Here is a 26,741-nt window from a genome sequence, read left to right on the forward strand (position 1 = left end):
CTACAAATTCCTGGAATACTTAAACATTTATGAATTAACCAAAAAAAACCCTTATTTAGTGACAGGGATGTATCGGGTCCCACCCAAATCCTTGAAAGCATAGAAATAACAAGTTTAAAGAAGTTTTCAGCTTTCCCCACCACTGTCACATCATCTACGGTACTAATGCACTCCAAAAGGGACTCTCTGCCATCTCCACCACTTCAGAAAGATCTATCCCCATCTTCGTCCAACTCCGTGTCTCACACAGCCTCAGAACTGACCTCGTGCTCGCCTGTATCCAGGGCTGGCTCTAGCAATTTCGCCGCCCCAAGCACAGCAGCACGCCGTGGGGGGCGCTCTGCCGCTTCCTAGTCTGTGGCTCTGGTGGACCTGCCACAGGTGTTTCTGCGGAGGGTCTGATGGTCCCACAGCTCTGGTGGAGCTGCCGCAGGTGTGTCTGCGGGAGGTCAGCTCTGGTGGAGCTGCCGCAGGTGTGTCTGCGGGAGGTCAGCTCTGGTGGAGCTGCCGCAGGTGTGTCTGCGGGAGGTCAGCTCTGGTGGAGCTGCCGCAGGTGTGTCTGCGGGAGGTCAGCTCTGGTGGAGCTGCCGCAGGTGTGTCTGCGGGAGGTCTGCCGTGTGTCCGCGGCAGAGCGCCGTGGGGGGCGCTCTGCCACTTCCTAGTCTGTGGCTCTGGTGGACCTGCCACAGGTGTTTCTGCGGAGGGTCTGATGGTCCCGCAGCTCTGGTGGAGCTGCCGCAGGTGTGTCTGCGGGAGGTCAACCAGAGCCGCAGGACCAGCGGACTGTCCACAGCCACGGCTGCGGCAGCTCCACCAGAGCCGTAGCCTGTTCATTTGCAAGTGTAGGGTGCTTCAGTGTGGCTGAGCTCACTGTTAAGGTTGTGTGAGATTGGGGGGGGGGGAAATCCCATTAACTCAAAACAAAAATTACTGCAGTGAGAGCTTGCTGAGTAAGGACTACAGGACTTGAACTACACTGAACAGATTCCTCTCATAGGGATTCACATAAAACCAGTTAAGTCTATAGAAAGACCCCCAGACTGACTTCAGTGGGATTGTCCTCACGCCTCTAGTGATGAAACTAAGTATTTAGGTGTCACTGCAAGTCTCCTTTACAATATCCTGTAGTGAGTTTTCAGTTTCAGTGGTGTCTTATCTGTGTATGCTTGCTGTATAGTGTGTGGGTTTTCTCTTGTATGCATTTATGGTCCTTTCAGTCTTATTTATGACTGAATATACTTTGAGGCAGATATTCTGTCATGCTCTGATCCCTTTGCCCTGCGCAGGCCATGTGGAATGTGCTGAGACTGGCCACAGACTCCTACCTGGAAATTTCCCCGGCATGAGGGAGTTCCTAATGGGCAGAGAGCTGGTTCCTCTGCCTCCCTCCCTACAGCCCCCAGTGCAAGGATGTGGAGGGGGAATGGGCAAGTACAATGCCCTCCAGCAATTTCCAGATGGTGTATAGTCCCTTAGGTGTCACTGCGAGCTAGTAGATATTATAGCAGCTCCATGCTTCTCTATTCCACAAATCAAAGTCCAATTTGATACAGTATATACTTGGTGTGACTTGAGGTGCCCAGGGTAGCTCACAATGAAAATGCCCAGTGCAGGCTTCAAAAAGGAGAGCAGAGTCTCCCAAAATTGGTGGTTAACATTGTAGTTAGATTCACACATTATGCTCCTCATCCATCATGCTGGTTATCAAGAAGCTAATTTTTTTTTTTTAAAGGGAAATCACACAGCCCCTTTTAATGCATCCCAGTCTCTTGCTCCGAAGCAGCAAATAGGTCCAATAAAGTGAGAAGTTATTTAAAGCTCTACTTACTATACAGAATATTCATCAGATCTCCAAAGGGCCAGCCACATTGCCAGGTCACTACTAGTTTAGATCTAACCCAAAATACCACACTGCCAGCCAGTCCTTTATCATTTAAAACTAAAGGTTTATTATAAAAGAAAGAAAAGAGGAGAGTTAAATGATGATGATAGCAATCAGATACATATGATTTCAGAGTCCATATGTAAGGTTTTTAACAGCATGGGTGAGTTGGCTGGCTTGTGAATTTCCTCTGGAACACATCCAAAGCTTGGATGGGTTATTGTCCTTTATTCAGAGTTCAAGTTTGTAGAGAAGTTGCTCCAGAGGTGAGAAGCAGGATTGAAGTAAAAAAGGCAACTGCATCTTCTCCATTTTTATATTCTTTGCCATGTGGCTTGTACATCCTTTGTCCCAAACACAAGCTCACAGCACATGGGTATGGAAAAGAACTGGGAGTCCTCTGTCCACAGACATGTTCTTGCATGTTCTGCTGACTCCTGGGGTAGCCCCTGGAATAGGTGCCAACTTCTGGCACCGGTAGGTGCCCCAAACTCTGCCCCCTGCCCTGCACTGCCTCCACATTCCAACTCCTGCCCCTATTAGACTTCTTCCTCAAATCCCCACCCCAGGCCCACCTCCTCCCCAAGCATGCTGCATTCCTGCTGCTCCACCCTCCCAGAGCTTATGCTGCAAAACAGCTGTTTCGCAGCAGCAAGCACTGGGAGGGAAAGTGGGGATGCAGCGCACTCAGGGGAGGAGGCTGGGGTGGGGTGGGGTGGGGAGCTTGGCTGCCAATCAGTATAGAACACACACCAGTTTTTTTTCCCTGGGGATGCTCCAGCCCCAGAGCACCCCCAGAGTGGGCACCCATGGCCCCTGGCTTCTTTTAATGGGCTTATTGCACAGTTGATTGCCCTCGATGAGCCATGAAGCAGGCTGGATACTGCCGATTCCAATCTAACTGGGGGTGTCACCCAGAAATGCAGCACAAGTTTGAGATACAAATATATCACATATTAAGTTATAACTCGTGCTACAAAGATGATACATACATATAAACAAGATTATCATATTTAGCAAATAATAACTTTTCCACTGATACCTTACATGGCATATTTAAGATTAATTGGAACTTTGTAATATTGGCATCAGTTTTATAAATGGTCACCCAATGCCATATAGCATTGTTGCTAAACAAAGAATTTTCAAACTATACACAGAGTAGATGGGTGCCACAAAAAAGAACCATTGGGTATTTGCACTTCATGCCTGATGAAGGGCCTGATTGAAAGTCCACTGAAGTCAGAGACTCCCGTTGACTCCAGTGGGTTTTAGATCAAGTTCCTGGGTGTCAAACTTTAGACACCCATGTCTGAATAATGAATGTGTATATGCATCCTGGTGTATACTGTAGGTGCTATTTATACTCTCAGTTAAGATTGTTATGAAAAGCCTGTTGAGTTACCTTCTACTCATGTAGTTGAAGAGGTTGAAAAACAGTGACTTTGAAGAAATCTGGGCTTCATTTTTAGAAACATTTGACTATTGAACACCAAGAACTCAGCCATAAGTCAAGACCTCCTTTTCCCCTTTCCCTCCCTGCCTTGTCTGTGTTATCTCCCAATTAGTTGTAAGTACTGACTGACTTGATTTTTGTCGTTTTAATATTAAGGCTGTTATATATATATATACACACACACACAAAAACATTTTGTTAGAGGTGGTAATTTTTTAAGCTTTTTTAGGGGGTAGAGGTCTTTGTGATGTTTGTATTAAAATAAATGAATAAAAACCTTACAGCCTCCTGAAAAATGCAAAGGTTACCTGATTATGCAGAAGGCATTCTAATTATACAGGGTGTCAGTTACTGCAGTAAGCTTACTAGATTTTTTTGAGAAGTGTCACATGCCTCTGATTTTTACACTTTTCGGGTTTTGTTGCTTCGTTATTTCACTGCCTAATGTCAGTCAGTGTTTTACACATCTATTAATTTATACTGTGTTGAAACTTTAATTGTGTTGTAGCTGCTCCACGCCAAAGAATTGAGTTGACCTTTGATGAACCTTATTACATAGAATCCTCATTCGAATGTCGATTTGATCACCTTGAAGTTCGAGATGGGCCTTTTGGTTTTTCCCCTCTCATTGATCGTTACTGTGGCCTGAAAAGTCCTGCGCTAATTAGATCAACAGGGAGGTTTATGTGGATAAAGTTTACTTCAGATGAGGAGCTAGAAGGGGAGGGATTTCAAGCAAAATACTCATTTATACCAGGTAAAGATGCCTTATTAAATAGCTTCTTACATTGTCTAGTTGTTGTTTTGCTCATACAGAGTTTCAAACTAATATAAAGGTACAAATTCAAGATTTTAAAATCATTTTGCAAACAGTTAGGGCTCAGTCCTGTGAGAGGCACAGTTCTCTCTATTCCCATGAACTCAGTAGCTGTATTTCATGATTGGTATAGCTGTGAGCGCGGTTAGATAACATGGTGGCTAAAAACATCTGAGCACAGTCAACTCTACAACTTCCTCTGTTGATAAAGCTGGGAAAGCTAAACTGGTGGAAAATTATTCTCAGAATAAAAGGTCAATGCTGAAGATTTTCGGGAATTCTCCCACAGTTGTTCTACAACCAGCACAGTGATATGGGTGCTGTAGTAGGAATGTTAGTTTAAACTAGCCGCTGGCAATTTCCCCAACATATTCTTTGTTAGCATGACATAATGTCAAAAACATTAGCAGCCAGTCTACACTACCATTCCAACCTTTGTAGCACTGGTGCTAGAATAGCATTGAAGAATCCTCAGCATAGCCAGCCTGGGAGTGGAGGATGCTCAGCACCTGACAGATTTAGTCCTTTAGTCTGTGGTGTGAACTACACCTGCCTCGTGTCTTCCTTTTTTTTAAGGAGCTCCTAAGTTGACTGAACTACTAATGTTTGAAAACTGGTTACTGAAAATATGTGGTAACTCTTTAAACATTAAAATTGGCATCCATCAAATCACTATTGATTATTTCAGAGCTTCATAATAAGGACTGACACGTTTTCATATTGACTTGAGTTCTTAATATTTGGTCAAAAATCTGCATTTATAAGGATGCCTAAGTCGGTCCATTTGTGGTCCTTTCCAGAGCCGCCTTAATCTGTGCAGAAGAACATAGCTGTATAATAGTGTAAATGTATTTTTTTTCCAAAGAGGGCAACATGCCTGAGAAAGGCATTAGTCTGTAGCCCTGTCTACACAAGCAATTGTAAATCATGGTAAGAACGTGGAAACAACAGAGCATAATTGCTGATTCACAGCTTGTATAGCGTGCATACTAACAACTCTAAGAATGGTAAGAGTTTTATTTACCACACAATCACTTTCCATACTAGCACTAAGCTAACCCAGTCTTGAGAACAGCCTCAGATGATTTAAGAAACTGAACACGATAAAGAAATTTAGGATGGCTTAAAAGAGGATAGCAAGGCTTGCATTTAAACTGTGTTGCTTTCTCCAATATGCATCGTACTAGTCAAGCTAGGACCATGTTATGGCTTCTAAGCCAACATTTACATGGGGCAGGAATAGCAGGGAGGATATAGCATGGAAGGGCTGCCTCAGCAGCTGTAATGAAGCAGACAGACTGTCTCTGAAGGTGCTAGAAGCATGTTCCTACTTGTTGCCTCCTTAAATGTGTAGCGCATATTCCCTCTGCAGGCCTCAGACCAGTAGCTCAATCTGTGTGCATTGGGCCATAGTCCCCTCCCCTTCCCTACTTATGTAAAGTGATAGGATTAGTGCAGCTTGCATTCAAGGAGCTCAAGAATATGGATTCTGCTGTCTCCCTGTGCCAATGCATCTTCCCTACACCCTCTTTGATCCTGAGCTGTGTGCCCCTGACTAGAGGCAAACAGAATCTGGTTCTAAATGTATCAACTAGGGTATAATCTCAAGCATGCAAAGCTGGAGGAAATGGCCTAGTGGGCTAAGCATCAGCTTTTGAAAAACCTAGATTCTCTGGAACCATGGTTTCAGATCCTAAGAGTGTTGACTCAGCTCTTTGTTCTGCTGAGGCAGATTGAACACTGAGCAGGTTATAGGGTGGGGGAGGAGTATTTTTAAGGTCATTTTTAAAAAATAACTGAGGTTATGTCTGCTCTGTGTGGCTATTAAAGTTCCTATGGCACTTTTGGTGAGAGAGGATTTGATCCAATGTCCTTGTGCAGAATGCTCTGCTCCAGGTGGCTGTATTTTAGATACTGTACATATACATTTATAAACACTTCAGGATCCTTTTGGTCCCAAAAGTAATATATAAACGTCAGCTGCTATTACAGATGTTGTATACATGGGAATAACCGCTTTATGTTCCCTCTTTCCCAGACATGCCCTTCATTTGCAGAATCATAGGAAAATATTCTACATTAGTATAAGTGTTTTAACAGAACTGTTTTCATTCTCCTATAGATTTAGTTTCTCATGCTGTTCTGATTTTGCATGGGTCACTAACCCTTTGGGAACCGTGTGAGATGTGCTAAAATGTTCCCGTAGGGGTTGTATGGATGTGTGCGTGCCAAGGTATGTTCCAAAGCAATTTAACCAATATGTCATTCTCAAAACCAAGTTAGTTTAGTGCTAGCAAGGTTTAGGCTTGTATTCTAAATCTGCCACACATATATTTATTTTTGTGGTGGACTGTAATGACTGAAAGAACCATTATATTTTTGTTCTTGTTCTTTTACATTTTCACAAGATGTTTAAATATTTTAAGTACTGGTAACAATGAAGAAAAATCAGAAAAAGAAATTAAGCCTCACAAAACATTTAAGTGACACTAAGTACTTGACTTAAATTCAGAAAGGAGATTGAAACTCTTGACTTACAGAGGTTTCTGTACAGTGAACATGTGTGCCAGACTATATAGCTCAATGGGAGTGGGCTATATTCAACCATCTTAGTGAGGTATAGTCACTTATCATGGAATCAAGCATCCGGTAATAAGAGGATCACCTCTCTCCTGTTGATCCAGTATCTGTTCTAACACTTCGTATTTTGTGGTGTGTTAGGAAACGGATTGTCTCTAGATTGTGTTAAACCTTGAAGTGACTCAACTGCCAGCCCCAGTGATTTGTGATTTCTTCTGTTGCAGATCCAGACTTCACTTACCTAGGAGGCATTTTAAATCCCATCCCAGGTCTAGTATTACAATACCAATTTATTTGTATATGAAATTTTTAATCAATCTCATCTTGCATTTGACAGCGAGTTGTGTTCTTTCTAGACTGCCAATTTGAGCTTTCAGGTGCTGATGGAATAGTACGTTCCAGTCAAGTAGAACAAGAAGAGAAAACAAAACCTGGACAAGCAATTGACTGCATATGGACAATTAAGGCTACTCCAAATGCTAAGGCAAGTCCATTTGTATCATTCAGTATAAAATGGGCTTCTTGCCCATTAATAATAGGGAATGGTCATTAGTAACTAGTAATTATTTACAAAATGTCTCACTTGTATTTAAATTAATTAGCTATTGGCAGTTGAAGAAATTAAGATACATTTATTTTAGAAAAAAGTATCTAACTGCAGGTCCTTGGTAATGCTATTTTTCCCTGACCTGAAATTTATAACGTTTAGGCACTTGAATACTTTTATGGGCCACATGTTTAAATGGCCTGTAACTTGGCCTCAAGTTGAATGAGTACAGTTAGCTGCAGACAAAAGGGTAGTCTTAGGGAATGTCTGTTCCTGATATGTGAGCAAAATATAGATTACTACATATGAGTGTGTCACTGAAGTTTTACCATCTTATCCATTGACTAGGTAACTGTGTTTCTGAGATTCTTCCTGGAGTATGTGTCAGTGTAGATGTACTTGTGCTTAATGCACGCAAGACTGGATTCTTTCAATAGCCTTGGCAGTCAGGGTCGAGCACATCCCCAGTGCCTCCTTGCCCTCCCATAAGAGGGCATAAAGGGTGGAGTGGCTGTGACCCTCCCTCAGCTCTTGAAGTCAACATGGCAGCAAGACAGAACCCAGTGAATGTCCAAGCTGCAGTTTTCTAGAGAAGAAATCTTACCTTCACGCTCTCAAAACATGGAAGGAGATTTGTAAAAATAAAAATGCTAATCCTCCTGTGGAGTGGGACAAAATGCATTGCACCATGGTGGACTTCAAACCCTAGCTCCTAGGACTGACTGATCTCGGTCAAGGTCAATGTCTTTTTTTGCATACAAGTGATCCACCTTTCCTTCCAGGGCTTATAAATGCAGGTACACTTGGCTCAAGCTACAGCTGCTAGATCAGTCCATGAGGGTCATCTTGAGCTTACAGAATGCTCCTTGCATCACCTCACTCAGAAAACTGTCTTCCTTGTGGCTATTGCTTCAGCCAGCAGAATAAGTGAGCTTCAGGCACTCATGGCTAGACACCTGCAGAAAAATTTCAGAGAAATAGTGCTACTAATTCATTCAAACCAAATCAACCAGCGTACCTCTCTTCCCAAAACCACACTCCACATACTAGATGTATCCAGGACTTTGGTTTAGTCCTGTCAATGTAATGAAGCAGTCGGACTGTTGTCCTATCTTTCTGGCTATAGCCAAGGTAATCTCATCAAAATGACTTGCACTGAATTAATTATTTTGAATCTCACTGTTACACAGTTGGTGTACCTCACCCACTGAACATCAAGGCTAATTCTTCCTGCTTCAGAAATGTATCCGTATCAGAAATATATCTGCAAAGCAGTGATGTGGAGTAAAGCACTGACCTTTGTGAAATGTTAGAGCTGGGATTTAGCTGCTAGGTCAGATGCCAAGTTCAGGAGAGTACTACACAATTTACTATTTAGTGGATGCAACAGGAACTCCATCCTTAGGGGAATGGGGATACTGCTTACTAGTCACCTACAGCTCTCACATACTCTAAGAAGAAAGAACAGTTACTTGCCCTACAGTAACTATAGTTCTTCGAGATAATGTAGGCAGTGTCCATCCCATGACTCTCCCTCCATCCTTACTTTTAAAGAATCCCATCTCAAGCCCACCTAGAGTGGGATCCACACTGACTACATCTTGAAGAACTACAGTTCCTATAGGGTAAGTAATGGCTGTTTATGCTGCATGTCTACGTATGATAGGATAAAAAATAATGTGATGCAAGGGAAAAAAAGTAGGGAAAGGAAGTAAATATTATTCTTCAGTAGAGCTGATCACAAAATGGGTAGTGTCCTTTTTCCCCCCCGGCCCCAATTGACTTGGTATTTCAACAAACTTTTTTTTTTTGGCTGAAACCTTTAGCAAAAACTCAGTTTTCCACAGAAAGCAGACACTTTTGTTAATTTAGTTGAAAAATCAGTTTAGACAGAAAACTTTCCAACAGTTCTGGTTCTCCAGCTTCCCAAATAGTACCAAAAGTAACTACCTAAACCATAAGAATAATAGGGAATAAAATAACTTTATTGCATGTTTTGAGGAAGTGACTCATAACTTCCAAGAGCTCTATCCTAGAGTGAGTTATAGAAATTGTCCTTCCAGAAATGATTTTGCAAAAATCATTTTTCTGTTTTCTATTTGGAGTACCCCATGCCTAAATTATTTTAATAAATATTATTGAATGTTGCTTAAAGTGAGTTTCTGTAGTTGAATGGCTCTTGAGATTAGATGATAATCCTAAATGATTTGAGGTTTACACTTACTTTTAAACTGTCATGCTAAAGTTGATCCTCCTGAGTTCTGGTTTTGACAGGATTATGACATTGAATGATTGTATGGAGCAGCCTCAGGTGTTTGGTCCTTTTATGAGAGAGGAAAATTTTAAATTTCCCAAATTTAATTTTTTTGTAATAAAAAATAAATCTGAAAATTGACAGTTATTGAAGACTTAAAGCCTATGCATCATGGAAATTCTGAAAATAACCTTCAGGGATTCAGAAATTTCTATGATATATTAAGCAATATTCTAATGAGGAAGCCTCTGATACTGTTACTGTGGGTAGCAAAAATCCTAAATTCTTTTCAGTAGGCAAAGAAACCAGATACATCTTTTACTGAGCAGAAACTTTTTTTGGAAAAACAGTGCCCTTGATTTGTGTACACTACACAGAGCAAGGGTGCAATATGAGTGCTAGATTGCATATTAATGTTTTATTCCTTCCGTTATAGCTCCACACCAAGCATAACATTCCAATTAAGCGCTAGTTATGAGAGTTATATATTTTAGGCTAAACACTGAGCACATGCAGCTCTCTTGGACTTCAGGGGGATATGAAGTCAAGAAAAGCTGCTGCTGCTGTAATAATGGGGGACAGTGAGGAGAGACACACTCACCTAAATGGTATTTTACAATTTGCAATACTGAGCACAGACTGAAGCAGGTTATAGTGAAAAAGTTTCAGATAAACTACTAGAGGAAGTATTTTTTCAGATGAAGGGGAAAAGTAAGATGGGACAGACTGGGTTTCAGACATGGTGCACAAGGGGCATAGTACCAGCATCTTGCCTGGGGAGAAAATTGGGAGGTGTAATGGCTTGGAGGTACTAAGGGTGCTAGGGGGAATATGGACCACCCATTAAGTTGCCTGTGGGCCTTGCTACTGTGTAGACATACCCTAGTGCACTGCAATAAGACATCTGCAGCTGGCCTGTGTCAGCTGACTCAGGTTGTAGGGCTATAAAATTGCAGCGTAGACAGCAGAGACCAGGCTGCAGCCCAAGCCTGGACATCTGCATTGCAATTTTATAGCTCCAAACCCAAGTCAGCAGACACAGGCCAGCCGCTGGTGCTCTATTGTAGTGTGGACAAAAAGTTTCGTAGTGTGCTTTTGTTTGACACAGCAACAAACAGCAGTATGTGAAAGCATGCTACAGAACTTTTAGCACCCAGTGGCACAGTCTACAACAACTTGGTGCATGGCAAGCTAGTGTCATGTACCTTCATACCCTGGTTTGCTGCTCACTAGGTCTCTGTGCAGATAAGTGCTTAGTATGATACAAGGATGAAGTTTTTAAAAGCTCTAATTAAGGAGCGCAAGTCCCACTGACTTTTACTAGTCCCTTAAGTTCCTTTGAAAATTCCCCCCACCCCGCAGTATTGTCATTCTGATGTGGGTAGTTCTGGAATAGCTTGCCCATATGAGCAGCTTATTTCTAACCTTGCATCAAGTAGAAGTTAGCGCATGCCCAGAAATCTCCTTAGTTGTTCCCCTTATTCCTTGCAAGTACAGCAAATCTACTAAGTCTCACAGGTTTCTGCTGCAGATGCATCTGAAGGCAAATAGTTTAAATTTTGTCTATTTGCACTTCAAATTCCACTTAGTCTTCCTAAATTCTTTATTATGTATGGTCTGCTGTAATATATGGTCCTCACTCTTGTCTTTGTTTGGGCAGGATTTCCAGCCTCTGAGGGATACCAGTTTGACTCTCATAACCTCTTGAATACCCTTTAACTCTAATTGTTTGTTTGGTTTTTGTGTCTTCTGTGACTGATTCATTTAATAGCCTCCATGCGGAGTTAAAGGACTTTTTGTTTCCTTATTTTTGACCTTAGGACTCAAACAGATTTTCTCTGGTTTGTTTTTTTGAAATCCGTCTTTCTAAAGTTCAGAAACCCTCTACAGGAAAAAGCTTTTCCCAAAATCCTGAAAAATAAATCCTTGCATTCTTCCTGTATATTCCTTACATCTGTTCTAGAAGGTGCTTGAGAGCAGCTCTCTTCAGCCTGCACCATTTTGTATTACGAGCTTTTCTTTTCTTGTAAGCTTATGGAGAGAAAACAAGTTAGTCAATTTTCATTGGAAAGTTCTTGATTTATTGATACTTAGGATAAAAGTAATTGCAAATAATAATCCATAATGTCATTGTGAGGGAATCACTGATTATGAAACTGTAAGCATACAACACAAGAGTTTGTGAACTGGGAGTTCAGTGCCTATATAAGGAGGACAGAATACTGTAATCAGGTTCCACTGGGAGGTGAAGAGAAACTCTGTCCTGTTTTATTACTAAGGCATTCTGTCTTACTTTTCTTAGAGGTTGTGGGGTTTTGTTGTAAACAGATTTATTTGAGATTCCTGGACTACCAAATGGAGCACTCAAACGAATGCAAGAGAAACTTTGTAGCTGTGTATGATGGAAGCAGTTCCATTGAAAACCTGAAGGCAAAGTTTTGCAGCACAGTAGCAAATGATGTGATGTTGCAGACTGGAACAGGAGTAGTACGGATGTGGGCAGATGAGGATAGCAGACTCAGCAGATTCAGAATGCTGTTCACTTCATTTGTCGATCGTAAGTACATCCTCAGTTAAGTTCTTAGTAGCCAAGTGCTGAATGTATTTAAGAAAAAGCATCAGCTTTGTGTTATATGAGCACCAGGCATAACAAAAAATGTTGTTGTTTCTTGATTCACACATCCCTATTCAGAGGGAAACAAAGTACTCGCTTTATTGTTCGTGGGCACTGTTCCTGGGGGAAGATTCTCTCTCCCTCTCTCATATAAAGGGCTGCCTTACATTTGAACCAAGTAATAGCCAGACTCAGATGCTAAGCCTTTTCTTGCAAGGCATTCCATAGTCAGGGTCCTGCTCTTCCCCCTGCTGTGTTGCCTGTGGAGCAAAGTTCTCTTGGATGGGGGTGCAGCTTTTGAGTGAGTTAGGTCCCAATCTGTTAAGGATGCCATAGGTTAAAACCAGGACTGTGAATGCTGTTCTGACATTCTATATGGATTGCATATAAAAGGTTTGATGATGCTTACAAAGCTTATGATTTAAGGTATTTTAAAAGTAGGTTAACATACTACCCCTAATCTGGCTGAGTTTCATAGCCTCAATCTGTTCTGATGTGCATGCACATCATATCACACCAGATAATCTGAAACAGTTGGCAGGCTCACTACAAGAGAGGCCAGAACTTGGAACTGGAGAGCAGGCATGAGGTATGTTGGAAGAAAGAGCAGTAGAGGAAACCTAGCACAGAGTTTGCTTGTTGCATACCTGCTGTCTGACTCTAGTACAATCATTCTTGCACTTTCCTTAATGTTAAGTTTCCAGTGAATGTGACCTGAATAATAGATACTGTACAGATTTGGTTGTAAAGAAAGCAAAACTCCTTGGCAGTGCTGCTGTTTCTTTGTCTCATCCTGGAAGTGATACTGCTCAACATCTCACAGGGTTGGACTTCTTAAAGTCCAAATATCTGTTTTATAGTGTTGTCAAGGTATTTTTCCCACTTTGAACTTTAGCGTCCAAAAAGTGGGGACCTGCATGTACCCTTCTAAGCTTAATTCCTAGCTTAGATCTGATAGCACTGCCACCAGCCAAAATATAGTGTTCGGCACACTCTGTTCCCCTCAAAAACTTTCCCTGGGGAACCTAAGACCCAAACCCCTTGGGTCTTAAAACAAGGAGAAATAAACCATCCCCCTTTCTTTCCCCCTCCCTGGGCTACCCTAATCCAAATGCCTTGGATCTTAAAACAGAGGAATTAACCTCCCCCACCAATCCCTGGTGAGTTCAGAGCCAATCCCCTTGGGTCTTAAACAAGGGGAAAAAATCAATCAGATTCTTAAAGAGAGATTTTACTTTTTTCTTTAATTAAGTTATCTCTGTAAAATTAGGATGGAAAATGTTTACAGGGAATTCAGCTCATAGACTAGAGAGCCTCTTCCCCTCCCCCCCCCCCCCCCAGCCTGAAATTCAAGTTACAGCAAACAGAGGTAAAAATACTTCCAGCAAAATAAACATTCATAAGTTAAGAAAACAAACATAGGACTAATCTGCCTTTTCTAGTTAGTACTTACTGTTTTGAACATGAGAGACTGTTTCAGAAAGATTGGAGAAACCAGGGGGGCATGTCTGGTCCCTCTTAACCCCAAGAGCGAACAAAACAAACAGCACAAAGACTTCCCTCCACAGAGATTTGAAAGTATCTTGTCCCCCCATTGGTCCTCTGGGCAGGTGTCAGCCAGATTTACTGAGCTTCTTAACCCTTTACAGGTAAGAGACATTAACCCTTAACCATCTGTTTATGACAAGTGTATTTTATTGTTTCATAAAACATTAGAGTTCAAGATATACACTCAGATAAAAATGTACTTGCCATGAAATAATCCTTTTGTTGTGATGGTGATTTTTAAGAGGAATATGGTATTGCTACTTTATGGATATGCCATTAAGAAACAAGTCCAGATATTCCAGAAACTTGTCTAGGGTTTTAATACGCTTTTCACACTTCAACATTCCTTTTCTGTAGCTACCACGTTCAGGTACTGGTGGCTAACCAAAATGACAAAAGCTGTTGTGCTTGCTTCACTTCACTTCTTCTTTCTCAGCTACAATGATGAATAATTATGGTGGTTCTGGTGAGGCTAGGCTGTAGCTTTGAATTTAAAAGATTGGTTTTGAGAGGTCAAACAATCAGTTCATATTATAAATATTTAATAATATATATTTTTCCCATTCTTGTTTCTCCAACAAGCTCAAGTGATGAACAGGTATTAAGATATCTGCTTTTTCAAAGAAAGGAATCTAAGTAAGCAAAAAATCATACATATCTTTACAGACTTGCTTTTGGCAATAGGCAAAAATTATCTCCCAGCTTCAGGTTTGATACCTAAGGAGAAAGATAATGAACTGATTAAAAAAAAAGGCCAATGAAACAGCATTTCATGTATATTAAAATATCTTTGTTATAAGCAAACTTCAGTGCTCTGAATAGTGAAATTATGTGCTTATTCTTTTTTCAGATCATTGAGCACTTTTTTCCCTTCTACCTTGCTACTAATTTGTAATTGTATGAATCTATATCCCTGAAAAAAATCAATATTTCTGAAGAGGTTTACATAAATGAACTAATTCTGCCTGACATTCAGTTCATACCTACCCAGTGCAGACTGCAGATGTGACTGAAATAGTGTAACTAACTCAGCTAAAGGGGACAAGATAAGATAAACTAGTGTGTTTTGGTTTTTCTGCTGATACAGTATGAACTACCTATATTAAAAGGACCTTATTAAGTTTGCAAAGTAAAAAATAAGGAAATGCCAGAATTAAGGCTGCATGTGAAACCTTAAATTTAGCCTTGTTGTGCACATGGGTTATAAGTGATCACATGGTATTTTTTTCCACAGATGCCCTGACTTATTCAGTGCACTGAATGGAGGGTGCTCACTTAATGATCGTATTTCAATATTGTGTTCTCTTCAATATGTGGCCCTAAGCCTTATTACTGTTTGTTTCCTCATGGACTCTTCCATGGTGCTAAGTACTCAGACACTAAACACCTCCGTGAAATGAAGGTATAACATTGTCAAGGTTCCTTCCCCACTCTGAACTTTAGGGTACAAATGTGGGGACAAGCTTAATTTGGTAACTCTGCCACTATCCAGAAATTTCAGTGTCTGGAGCACTTCTTGTCCCCCCGCAAAACCTTCCCCTCCCTGGGCAGCCTTGAGAGGCTTCACCAGTTCCCTGATGAACACAGATCCAAACCCCTTTGATTTTTCCTTGTTTTAAGATCCATCAGGTTCTTACAGAGATGATTTTTACCTTTCTTTTTAAAATGACGGAAAATACTTCACAGGATAATCAAATTCGTATAGCCCAGAAGAACCCCCTCTAGTCTTAGGTTCAAACTTACAGCAAACAGAGGTAAAATCCTCTCAGCAAAAAAGGACGCTTACATGTTGAGAAAACAAAAATAAAACTAACCCGCCTTGCCTGGCTGTTACTTACAATTTTGAAACATGAGAGAGTGGTAGCCGTGTTAGTCTGGTTCTGTAAAATCAGCAGAAAATCCTGTGGCACCTTACAGACTAACAGACGTTGTGGAGCATGAGCTTTCGTGGGTGAATACCCACTTCGTCAGATGCATGTGACGAAGTGGGTATTCACCCACGAAAGCTCATGCTCCACATCATCTGTTAGTCTGTAAGGTGCCACAGGATTCTCTGCTGGTTTAGAAAGATTTGGAGAGCCTGGATTGAAGTCTGGTCCCTTTTAGTCCCAAGAGCACAAACAAAGACTTCCCTCTACCAAGATTTGAAAGTATCTTGTCCCCTTATTGGTCCTCTGGTCAGGTGTCAGCCAGGTTTACTGAGCTTTTTAACCCTTTATAGGTACAAGAGGCATTAACCCTTAATTATGACAAACATGATTCACATTTTACAGATTGGGAGCTGAGGTACTAAGAAATATTAAGGTCAAAAGTATCCACTAAGTGTGGGTGCCTAATGTGAAATACCAGGGACCAGAGTACTAAGCACTTTGTATTCAACCACAGCTCCCATTGAGTTCAGTGGCAGTTGTAAATGAGCCCCACTTCTGTAAATCAGGCCCCAGGGTCCTAAGTGGGGCATCCAGAAAATGAGGAATTTTTAAATCACCCCCCCACACACACACACAACAATTCTAGCTTACATGACATGCACAGCATCAAATAGGAACTGTGTGACAGGGATCAAATCACAGTCCACCAGCGTGGCTTTCAGTTGCCTTAACCATAACACCCTCTTTTTCCAGCAGTTCCTTCTCATTCATTATGTACTCTCCAACTTCTTGAACAACTGAGAAAGAGGGTCCTACAGAAAAAAAGCTTTAAACACAACCCTGACTCAACCCCAGAGCAGGGGTCCTGGGGGAGGGGGGAGAAAGAGTAGGTGATAGGATATCTCCTAGAACTGGAAGGGACCTTGAAAGGTCATCAAGTCCAGCCCCCTACCTTCACTAGCAGGACCAGATACTGATTTTGCCCCAGATCCTTAAGTGGCCACCTCAAGGATTGAGCTCACAACCCTGGGTTTAGCAGGCCAGTGCTCAAATCACTGAGCTATCCTTCCCCCAATGAAAGACTGTATTGTGTGCAGGAAACCTTAAATCTGGCATTTCCTACCTTTTTGGTGTTTGCTTTTGCAACCTGTAACATTCTTCACTGTAGTTTTGTGTAGGAGTATTCTTATGGCTCTCTGCTCTCAGTTCCAGTGCCTGGATCAGCGATTACCAGGAAAGTCCAGCTTTACCCCTGTAGCCTTGGACTGAAGCATCTTCAGTCATTCTTGTGGGGATGGTGCATATGCAGTCCAATCAGCCACTACGAGCTGGGAGCATGCTCAATAGAGACAGAACAGTTAGTTAGAAACTTCAGCTGCTAATAATTTAAGTCTCTGAGCATGTAGGAACTGGGTTTGTTGTTTTTCAAAGACTTATCACTTGGTCAGATTTTCACAAGGATTGCAAAAGTCACATCATCCCTGACACAAGGCCACCACCAAAAAACTTCAGGACCCTGTTCCAAAGCATTCGACTGCTGGAGAATTTCAAAGAAAAAAAAATTTAACAAACAAATTATATTTTTTTACTTAGTCGTCGTCTTGGAAACAGCTGAACCATTTTGGCTGACATTTCAAAAAAATCAGCTTGAGGCAGACACACAGCATGAAAAATTTCAGCTCAGATGGCTGGGTTTTGCAGTTACATGCTACTGAAAACAGAACCCTATAATGGGAAATGCTGAGCAACCTGAATAGGTGGCACTAGCAGTATCACACAATACTTGGCTATTAGAAGCGAGAACATATTGATGGGGCTAGTTGGTCCTTGCCCCTTGTGCAGCAAAGAGGTTGCAAGGAGCCTTCTAATTCCTGCCCCCTTCCTTGTACTTCTTAACAAGTTTCCAAATATAAGTGGTGGGGGGGAGTACAGCCCATGTGTTCCATCCACGCAGATGTGAGATTAGACCTTCCCTGTTGCCTCTTCCACTCCAAAAGGAGGAGGTCAAACCCTTGCTCTTTCTCCATACCAGACCACGAAGCTGGGTGGGTGCAGAAAAACTCCCCGGAACATGAGGCAGCTAAGCGAGGGACTGTGCTTTCTGGGGCATAATTCTTTTAGTTCCCTGCGAAGTGGGATGGCTATATACCACCCCAGTCACTAAATAGCACCATCTGGGCCAAAGTTTGTGAAAGGAACAGAAGGCATTTTTCAGTAGAATATTCAGCACACAAGCAACTATACAGAGACACATCATCCTCTTTTAGTAAAGCACAGTTAAATTATCTGAAGACAGATGAACACCTGAAGAGCATTTGGCTATGTGTTCATTATCTACGATGGACAACATTCTGACACAAGAATCAATGTACCAAGTATTAACACTCCGTGTCCATGGAGATACTAACCTTCGTAAAGCCATTTAAGATCTTCAGATAATAAATGCTCTGTAAAAGCCAGGTGGTGTTATGATGGTGTATTATAGCTAGACCATGGGTTCTCAAACTGAGCCATGACCCCTCAGGGGCTGTGAGGTTAGTGCTTGGGAAGTCGCTGAAGCAGGGCTGTCAGACTTCACCCCAAGCCCAGCTTCACCTCCAGCATTTATAATGGTGGTAAATATTTAAATAGTTTTTAATTTATTGGGGGGCGGGGTTTGCACTCAGTGGCTTGCTGTGTGAAAGGGGTCACCAGTACAGAAGTTTGAGAACCACTGAGCTAGACCTAGGGCTCCTAGTTGATTCATAGCTACTTGAAAACTGAACGTGTCATGAAAAATCAATTTCATGTACAGGATGTCCAGGACTTGGGGGATAAACCAGACTCTTAGTTGCCCAATATTATTAGCAGAGTCTCCAGAAATTTTGGCTAAGTATATTAGGGCCAATCGCTACTGTTGAGGAAAAATGCCAAGGTCTTCAATGTCAACCTCAGTTTTTAAATTCTCATTCAAAAGACTCTCCACCTTCTCCATTTGCAGTAAACTGCATGGTACTCAGCTGATCTTCCTTGGAAGAATAAAGAGCTTAGTTTCTTTTGCCGGGACTCAAACCCTCAGTTCTAGGTCTGTACATATTTCAGAACCAAAATTTTTTTAAAAAAAATTAGGGACAGAGAAAGGAAAGAATGTTTGTTTAAAATTTATCATCCAGGTATATTTTAGACCTTACAGTGAACCTCAAAATGACACGGCTAAGAGAAAGTATTACAAAAGTTCAGTTTTCATCAAAATCTGGTCTGATGCTATGTCCCATAGTTATTCTTCCCTCAAAAACCATTCAGTTCTATCCAACTACTGTTTCTTTGGTGTTCCAGAAGTTACATCTTGCAGGAGTACGCAATCAATTTTATCTCTCTTCTAAATTTAAAACAAATCTAGTCAGTTCTTCTGTCCACATGTGCTCTCAGTCCAAGAAGCTTAGTAGTGTTGGAGATCCAGATCAAAGCTAACATTTCCACTCTAATTGGCAGATTTTCTTCTCTTTATATATGCTACCTGAAATGCTGGATACGCACCCATTTTTCACTCTGAATCACTTAAGGTCTTTTTCTGTTTGCGCTATTCAGTGCTTGGTGCTATCCAGTCTAACCTCCATGTTTCCAACCAGAAAAGTAGCTGATCCAGTTTCATGTTCATAAGTACTATAGCTGCATGAGTTTTATCCTTTGTCATTCCGGTTGAAGGGTATGTAAGGTTGTGACTTGGACACCAGCATAAGAACAGGTTCTCTTTCCAATGAAGGAACAACTAGTTAAGTACAGTAGAACCTCAGAGTTAAACACCTTGGGAATGGAGGCTGTTCTTTCAAAAGTTTACATTGACTTAATACAGCTGAAAATTGACTTAAGACAGCTTTGAAACTTAAAAGCAGCATTTTTGTTCTGAAAAGTTAACTTAATTTAAATGAAACAAGCATAGAAACAGTTTCCTTACCTTGTCAAATCTTTTTTTTAAATTTCTCTTTATTTTTTTAGTAGCTTACATTTTAACACAGTACTGTATTGGCTTTTCTGGGTGGGGAAAGGGGGTCTCTGCTGCTGCCTGATTGCATACTTCCGGTTCCAAATGAAGGGTGTGGTTGACTGGTCAGTTCGTAACTCTGGTGTTCATAAGTGTGAGGTTCTGCAGTAGTTAAGCAGCCAGAGTTTGAGCAGGCAAAAACCTTGGGATCTTATTCTTCACTATTGGCACTTGAAAATCTGGCCCATTTATTTATTTTAAGAGAGCTCAGGATCCAGCATCTCCCATTGAGAATAAACTGGCCCTCATTTATGCACTTAAACAGGAGCAAGCTTTCTGGAAAATTCAGCCACTTATTTGGATGCTTAACTGTTGGTGCTCAGCTCTTTTGCATATCTAGCTCAAAATCACTACACATTCAAACTCAATAGTAAAAAGAAATTAAATGGTTAAGTGTAAGTTGCTTTGAAAAGGCAATGGCTCTAATATTCCCTTCCTCCTCTACTGCCTTAAGCCTCTCCTCCACAACTTCCCATGAATTAATAATACTACAAAGCATCGTTTTTCAAAGAACTTTCCAAGTATGTCAATTTTTGCAACACCCACTCAAGGTGTGTAAAACTGATATTTAGAAATATTGAAATTACTAAGCTAAAAATTGGGTAACATGCATCTTCTGAGAAGTACCTAAATTACATGTGACAAAAGGTTTATGGTTCAAAGAGTAGCGACTACAAACAGGATCTTCTGTGGATCTATTTCTTTCCAATATAGAGGAACCCATTGATAACATGAAAATAAAGCTCAGAAGCCCTGTGCATGAGCCTGTGGAATTCAGCACAGTAAGAAATAGGGTCACATGAAGCAGCAGTACAAAGACAGTTTTAAGGAAGGCAAATTTAGAGAGGTAAGAAATATAGGCTTAAAACCTCCATTAATTCTGCAGGCAAAACGCCAACTGAAGCAATTAGGGCCCAGGGGTGTAACTGAGGGGAAGACATGGTAGAACTCTTTTTCCTAGTTGCCACTCTATCACTCACCCCTTGGATTCACCTCTGCATTTGTGAACCCCAGATGCTCAAGCATGAGTTATCATTGGGGAAATACTAATAAATGGGCAAGACAGGCCACTACCTCCTGGACAGAATTAGAACTTCTGAGCTGTATACCACTGTCCTTACATTAAAATCAATGCTGATATGTAACTGACTTCGAGCAATACAGAAGTGTCTAGTGTGTAAATATTACATTATTGATGTAGAAAAATGGAACACAAACTGTATATTGGGGTAGGATATCAAAAGCAATGTCCTAAAGCAGAAAGAATGCTATATACACTGAAAATGGATGTTTTGACACTGTTCTAATGTCAAGGGCATGAAATATGATAGAAATTGAAAATCCTCTTTAGAGACCATCTGTAGTTATATTATTTCTTCAAATTTCTTATAAACAGCTGCCAGCTAAAGGCTGGTCTCCCTTGGATCCTCTTTTACCTCTAATGGGCCTGCTCATGAGCAGGAGTTCACCTCTTTCATGAAGGGCCAGATGACCACTATACAGTATAGCAATAACCACCAAGTCACAGGTGGCAGGTTTGTTAGTGTTTACACTACTGGTGCCTACCTGACAGGCAGTTCTAAATGTTTATAAAGCACTTTGAGATCATCAGAGGGAAGGCACTATAGAAATGCCGAAAGCTACTATTTATTATTACCACCAGTGGATCTCCACTTTAGCTATATAATGTATTTTTTTTGTACTAGCTTCCCAGTTGCTTTTGGATTCTATTCATTTAATCTACAAAGCCCTACAGGGCTTGAGGCCAAGCGACATCTCGCTTCATATGGACTATCTCAATGGCTAGTAGCAGCAGAGATGTTCTGTTTGAAAATGCCAAAATTTGAATTCCTGAGGCAAGAGAAGAGAGTTCTTAGAAAAGGGACCTCAAGTGGGGAACTCATTCCCTCCCAGTCTGCAGGAACTGGAATTTGACCTTCACTTAACAGCCTAGGTTCTAGAAGTACTGGAGGAAGGGTAGGAACTTCAGCTGCCTCAGACCTACACAGCATCTCCCTTTGATTTTTCATGTTTCAGAGCAGGAATCTGTCATGTCTCATTCATCTGTAAAGCATGATACACCTACAGTATTCTGTACAGGTAGAAAGTATAGTCTTCAGGAAATAGGGTGACCAGATGTCTGGATTTTTATAGGGACAGTCCTGATTTTTGGGTCTCATATAAGCTCCTGTTACCCTCCACCCCGTCAGGATTTTTCACACTTGCTGTCTGGTCACCCTATCAGGCAAAAAACTCGAGTTTGAAAAGCATATGGCACATTTTGAGCACTACTGCAATCTAAATGATCAACAACCAATTCAGAATACAATATAATGCTATAAGACAGGCATTTAAGACGATAGAAGCTTTTTCCAGCATGTGCATTGAGGGGCCACCCAGTGTATGGCTCTTATTGCTAACCAGTTTGATCAGTACTGTTTTGTTCATAGTATCTGTTTTGTGCATCCAGAAGCAACCCCAAATGGGCGTATACTAAGCTATTTAATAAGGGATATGTGGGGAAAGCTCATGTAATGTGAAATCTTATATCAGTCAGTGAAAGAGAGAATGAATATGCATACTGAGAAATAAGGTTTTTTCCCAGACTTTGTGCACTTTGAGCTCTTAACTTGCTTTTTCTTCTCTCCTGCAGCTCCATGTTCAGGCAGCACTTACTTTTGCCATAGCAACATGTGCATCAATAATTCTTTGGTCTGCAATGGCATTCAAAACTGTGCATACCCTTGGGATGAAAATCATTGCAAAGGTGAATATAGTACAACACATGATCTTGGTGATCCAGGATTGTCAGTTAGCCTTTCATTTAAGAAAGTCATAAAACATCTTCTCCTGCAAATGTGCTGAAGATGGCAGTTCTTCTAAACTCAGGGAGATGTTCCAAATTTTTAATTTAAAACCAAGAGGCCTATGAGCAGGGTTGAAGAATGTACCTGCCCTATAACTGAACATCTCATTGTCCTTCACGAAGTATATTTTCAACTTGACACAGAACATTGGGCTAACTAAGTATATGCTCCTGTATTTGCCTGATTTATACCACTACTATCTATTCCTAAACCTTGATGATTTTGTGGGGAAAAATCCTTGATTTTTGAAGGAAGCCCCTTTTATATTACAGTGTGAAGATAATATAAATGTAGTTACTAAGCTAAAATGTATTATGTCACAGCATCTTTGTTTTATTTATTACGGTTAACAAAACTGATCAGTGGCTCCCACGTTTCTATAATAAAAATCAAGTTTGCTGCACCTGAAGCTCTGCCTGTGCAAGTATTATACACGTTCCTAATCAGAAATGGTTTTCTGAGATGTTTGCCTTGACTACAGGTGCTTTTTGGAAATATACACCTTTCCTAGAATGCTTAAACAAAACTATACTATCTTGCCTCGCATTTTTAATTACTGTGTGCTGAACTAAAATTACCCACAATATTTTAGCTTTAGCTGTGAACAGAATTCTTAATACGTAGCATCAGAGGGGAAAACAAACAAGCCAGAAAGCAATAACTTTTTCCTGTTTTCTAATGAATATTCTGTTGTATTCATACACGTTTCAGTCATCCAGGACAAATACTTTTTCCAGAGCAAAAAATTGCTAGAAATTTGTCTAAGTGTGGGAAACCTGCTGTAATCAAATAGTGCCATCTTGTGTACTTTCATAGGAAGTGCTATCAAGTAACTTTTTTAACTCATCTTATGATGTGGACTGTTAAATAACTTGCAACGCAATACGTGGGTACAGTTTAGTTCAGTCATGAAGCCATCCAGTGAAGTCAAGATAAATAGTACAGTTTGATTTTTTTATACTGTTGGTTTTAAAAGACAAGAACATTTTGGGGACTGCTTTTCCTCCATTCAAATCAATAAGAGATTTGCCATGGGCACCAATGGGAGCAGGATTGGGCCCTTTGTGTATGAGCATTTGTAGCTCTGCAAGCTAAAGTAATTATATGCTGTTTAATCAAATTTTAGTTTTCAGAATGTAAACTGGTTACCACAGGGGTCAGGAAGGAACCCACACCCCAACTAAATAGGTTTGTTGGATTAGGGGGGGTTCCACTAGCCTCTGAAGTATCAGGTATTGGGACTGAATTTTATTCAGTGTGGCAAATCCCCCAAATCTATACGTTCATTACCTTTCTAAGGTAACTTCTTTCCCCTAAAACTATGGGCCATATTCTGCTCTTGAATGTTTGTGTGAACCTCAGGGAAAATAGCACCATTTACGAGAGCAGTGCATGCTCCTCGGCATAGAAAGCTTGCCTGAAATTGCACGCTGTTCAGTGGGCTCAGTCCTGCAGTCCTTGCTCATCCAGTATGAGACGAAACTCCATTGTAACCAGTGAGTTTTGTCTGAGTCAGGACTAATGTTTAAAACATACAGGGCCAAATTCTGCTCTCACTCACAGGGATGCAGTGCCCATTACTGGAGTCAATGCTTGCTTAATAGACATTTGTACCCACATGAATGACCTCAGCATATGACCTGCTCTGTCATTTTCACTTTTCATTATCTTTATACAAAGATTTAAGTCCAACCTCAAATGTTACTGAATTATTTCTGATCAGACATGTTAGACTCAAAAGCCAACCGTTTCTCTTTTTTGTAGAGAAGAAAAAAACTGGACTGTTTGAACAAATCACCAAAACTCATGGAACCATCATTGGCATTACTTCAGGGATAGTTTTGGTTCTTCTCATAATTTCAATTCTGGTGCAAGTAAAGCAGCCTCGCAAAAAGGTTATGGCCTGCAAAACTGCTTTTAATAAAACCGGCTTCCAGGAAGTATTTGATCCACCACATTATGAACTGTTCTCATTAAGGGATAAAGAGATTTCTACAGATCTGGCTGACTTATCAGAAGAACTTGAGAACTATCAGAAAATGAGACGCTCCTCTACTGCTTCGAGATGTATTCATGACCATCACTGTGGCTCTCAAGCTTCCAGTATAAAACAAAGCAGGACCAACCTCAGTTCCATGGAACTTCCTTTCCGCAATGATTTTGCACAACCTCAGCCAATGAAAACATTTAATAGCACCTTCAAGAAAAGTAGTTACACATTTAAACAGGCCCATGACTGCCCTGAGCAGGTCATAGAAGACAGAGTGATGGAGGAGATTCCTTGTGAAATTTATGTGAGAGGACGAGAGGATGCTGCACAAGGCTCATTATCTATTGACTTTTAATCTCCTAAAGGTGAAATTGGTATGTGTGGCTGTGTATCTGACACACACACTGTATATATAAATATACCATATGTAGTGTGTATAGGTATACACACTTTTTAGCTTACTGTATCCAATTCATTTTTTTTTAAGAAAAGATCTTCATAACCAATAATTGTTGCAGTGGTGGACTTTGCCCTCATCCCCCCACAAGCTGCCACTTCGGTTGAGCAACAGAACAGAAGGTTTTGCATGGGAACTATTAAGAATATTTTTAACTAAATCTGAAAATTACTAGATTATTATTCTGCCCTCCCTTTGATATTATTTCTTTTCCTTGGTTAAATAGTTGTTTTTCAGACCAACAGTTTTAACTAGCTTAAGTAAATAAGTGGTTAAAGGCACCACCTATTTTGACACGTCTTAGCATAATTTATCGAATTGCAGCTAGAGTTACCATGGTAAGTGCCCATTAAGACAAGTTATGTTGCATCCACCTGTTGCATCTTGACTAGTTTTTATATTGCTGCCTTTAATTATTGGCTCCTTAGTCTCTGTGTTCTGTAAGAAATATGTGAAATGATCTGTTGCCTTTTAACAGTATTTTATCTTCGCTATATTCATTTTAGTATCTTTGGGAATATATGGCCTTTACAGTTTGTGGATAAGATTTAACCCAATTGTCAAGTATGTCTTTTTAGACACAGACTTTACACAATGGTGTCTTTCAGGAAGATGTAGATTTTCAAAAGCATAGGGTGGGCCAATTTCTGCTATGTGTTACAGCCATGTAACTCTGGCTCTTTTTTCCTATTACGTGCATAAAGGAACTCCATTGACTGTTTTTATATATTTGTCTCCAGTAGTGATCCTAATGCTATATTCCTTATGCAGCGCGCGCGCGCGCACACACCCTCATTGAAATGTAGGCTTAATACTCAATTGGTGTCTTACTTGCACAAAAAGTACAGGATGAAGCCTGCTACATGTTACACTTTGAAATCTATGGGTGATGACTAAGGTATATGAAATTGTTGAGGACAAAGAAATCTGAAAGTAACTGAATGAGCCTTTTAGCACTTAAGACTATCACATTTTTCTAGCACTTGTGTCCATGGTGCAAAAATGCACATTTCATACTTTTTTTTAAATGGCAGGTTAGAGCTTGTTTTTTTACAGCACAAGACAATTTGTAAAATAACAATTCTCATGGATTTTTTTAGACTTTTTTGATATAATTTGATACTAATACAAACTGTTGTTAAATCAAGATTTAACACCTGTACAGTAAGCCTCTTTCAGTGTCCCCATTAGCAGCACTGAATAACAAGTCAGTGATTGGTGTGTACAGTTTAACTTACAAAGAATACTTAATGACATACAGTAGCCTTTTTACTCCCTGATTTGTTTGGATTTATTTTTTTTGTTTGTTTACACAGGAACTGTTATTTTTCCACTAAATGTGACCTTACAGTTCTCAGTTACTGGACATATCCTGTATTAAGACAAAATTATCATAAGTTTTTTGTTGTGCTGACTGCAATGAAATTTAATTCAGTTACTGGAGGTTTCTGCACTGCAAGGACATACCAATTGCTGGGAATGTATGTAAAACAGACTTTCCTTGTTAAGATTAAAACAAATGAGACTTAATTGCTGGTTTCCTGACCAGGTATGATGGGATGGTGGCAAACTATTATTTCTGTCCCTTTTATAGCAATGGTATTTAGTTCAAGTTAGGAACACTCATTCTCTGTTTTGCTTTAGTACCGGCAAGATGAAGTTGTTCTGATTCTTGGGTTCAGTATCATCTGTTAGACTGACGCATACCATTTCTATCAAAGCAATGCAATCAGGCTTAGTTTACCTAATATAGATGGGCAGTAAATGAAAGGGTGCAGACATTCATTGAAATGTTATCCATAAGATTTTCAGCTGTCTTAAGAAAATAACAGTAATT

The 26,741-nt window shown here is 40.5% G+C and overlaps 1 protein-coding gene across 6 annotated transcripts in view; it reads left to right on the forward strand.

Annotated features, from left to right (window-relative positions):
- NETO2 (neuropilin and tolloid like 2) overlaps positions 1-26,434 on the forward strand; it is a 52,857-nt gene extending 26,423 nt beyond the window's left edge. For 4 of the 6 annotated variants that reach the window (XM_032787051.2, XM_032787044.2, XM_032787046.2 and 1 more), the window contains exons 4-9: positions 3,847-4,095; positions 6,960-7,004; positions 7,092-7,219; positions 11,865-12,093; positions 22,244-22,357; positions 24,222-26,434. In XM_032787051.2, the coding sequence (XP_032642942.1) occupies positions 3,847-4,095; positions 6,960-7,004; positions 7,092-7,219; positions 11,865-12,093; positions 22,244-22,357; positions 24,222-24,802 (1,346 nt within the window). In that variant the 3' untranslated portion in view covers positions 24,803-26,434. The remainder of the gene's footprint in view (positions 1-3,846; positions 4,096-6,959; positions 7,005-7,091; positions 7,220-11,864; positions 12,094-22,243; positions 22,358-24,221) is intronic. The other 2 variants (XM_032787047.2, XM_032787052.2) reach the window with 2 other exon arrangements.
- The last annotated feature ends 307 nt before the right edge of the window (positions 26,435-26,741 follow it).

The sequence above is a fragment of the Chelonoidis abingdonii genome, chromosome 19, assembly GCF_003597395.2.
Source record: "Chelonoidis abingdonii isolate Lonesome George chromosome 19, CheloAbing_2.0, whole genome shotgun sequence".
Taxonomy (NCBI): Eukaryota; Metazoa; Chordata; order Testudines; family Testudinidae; genus Chelonoidis; species Chelonoidis abingdonii.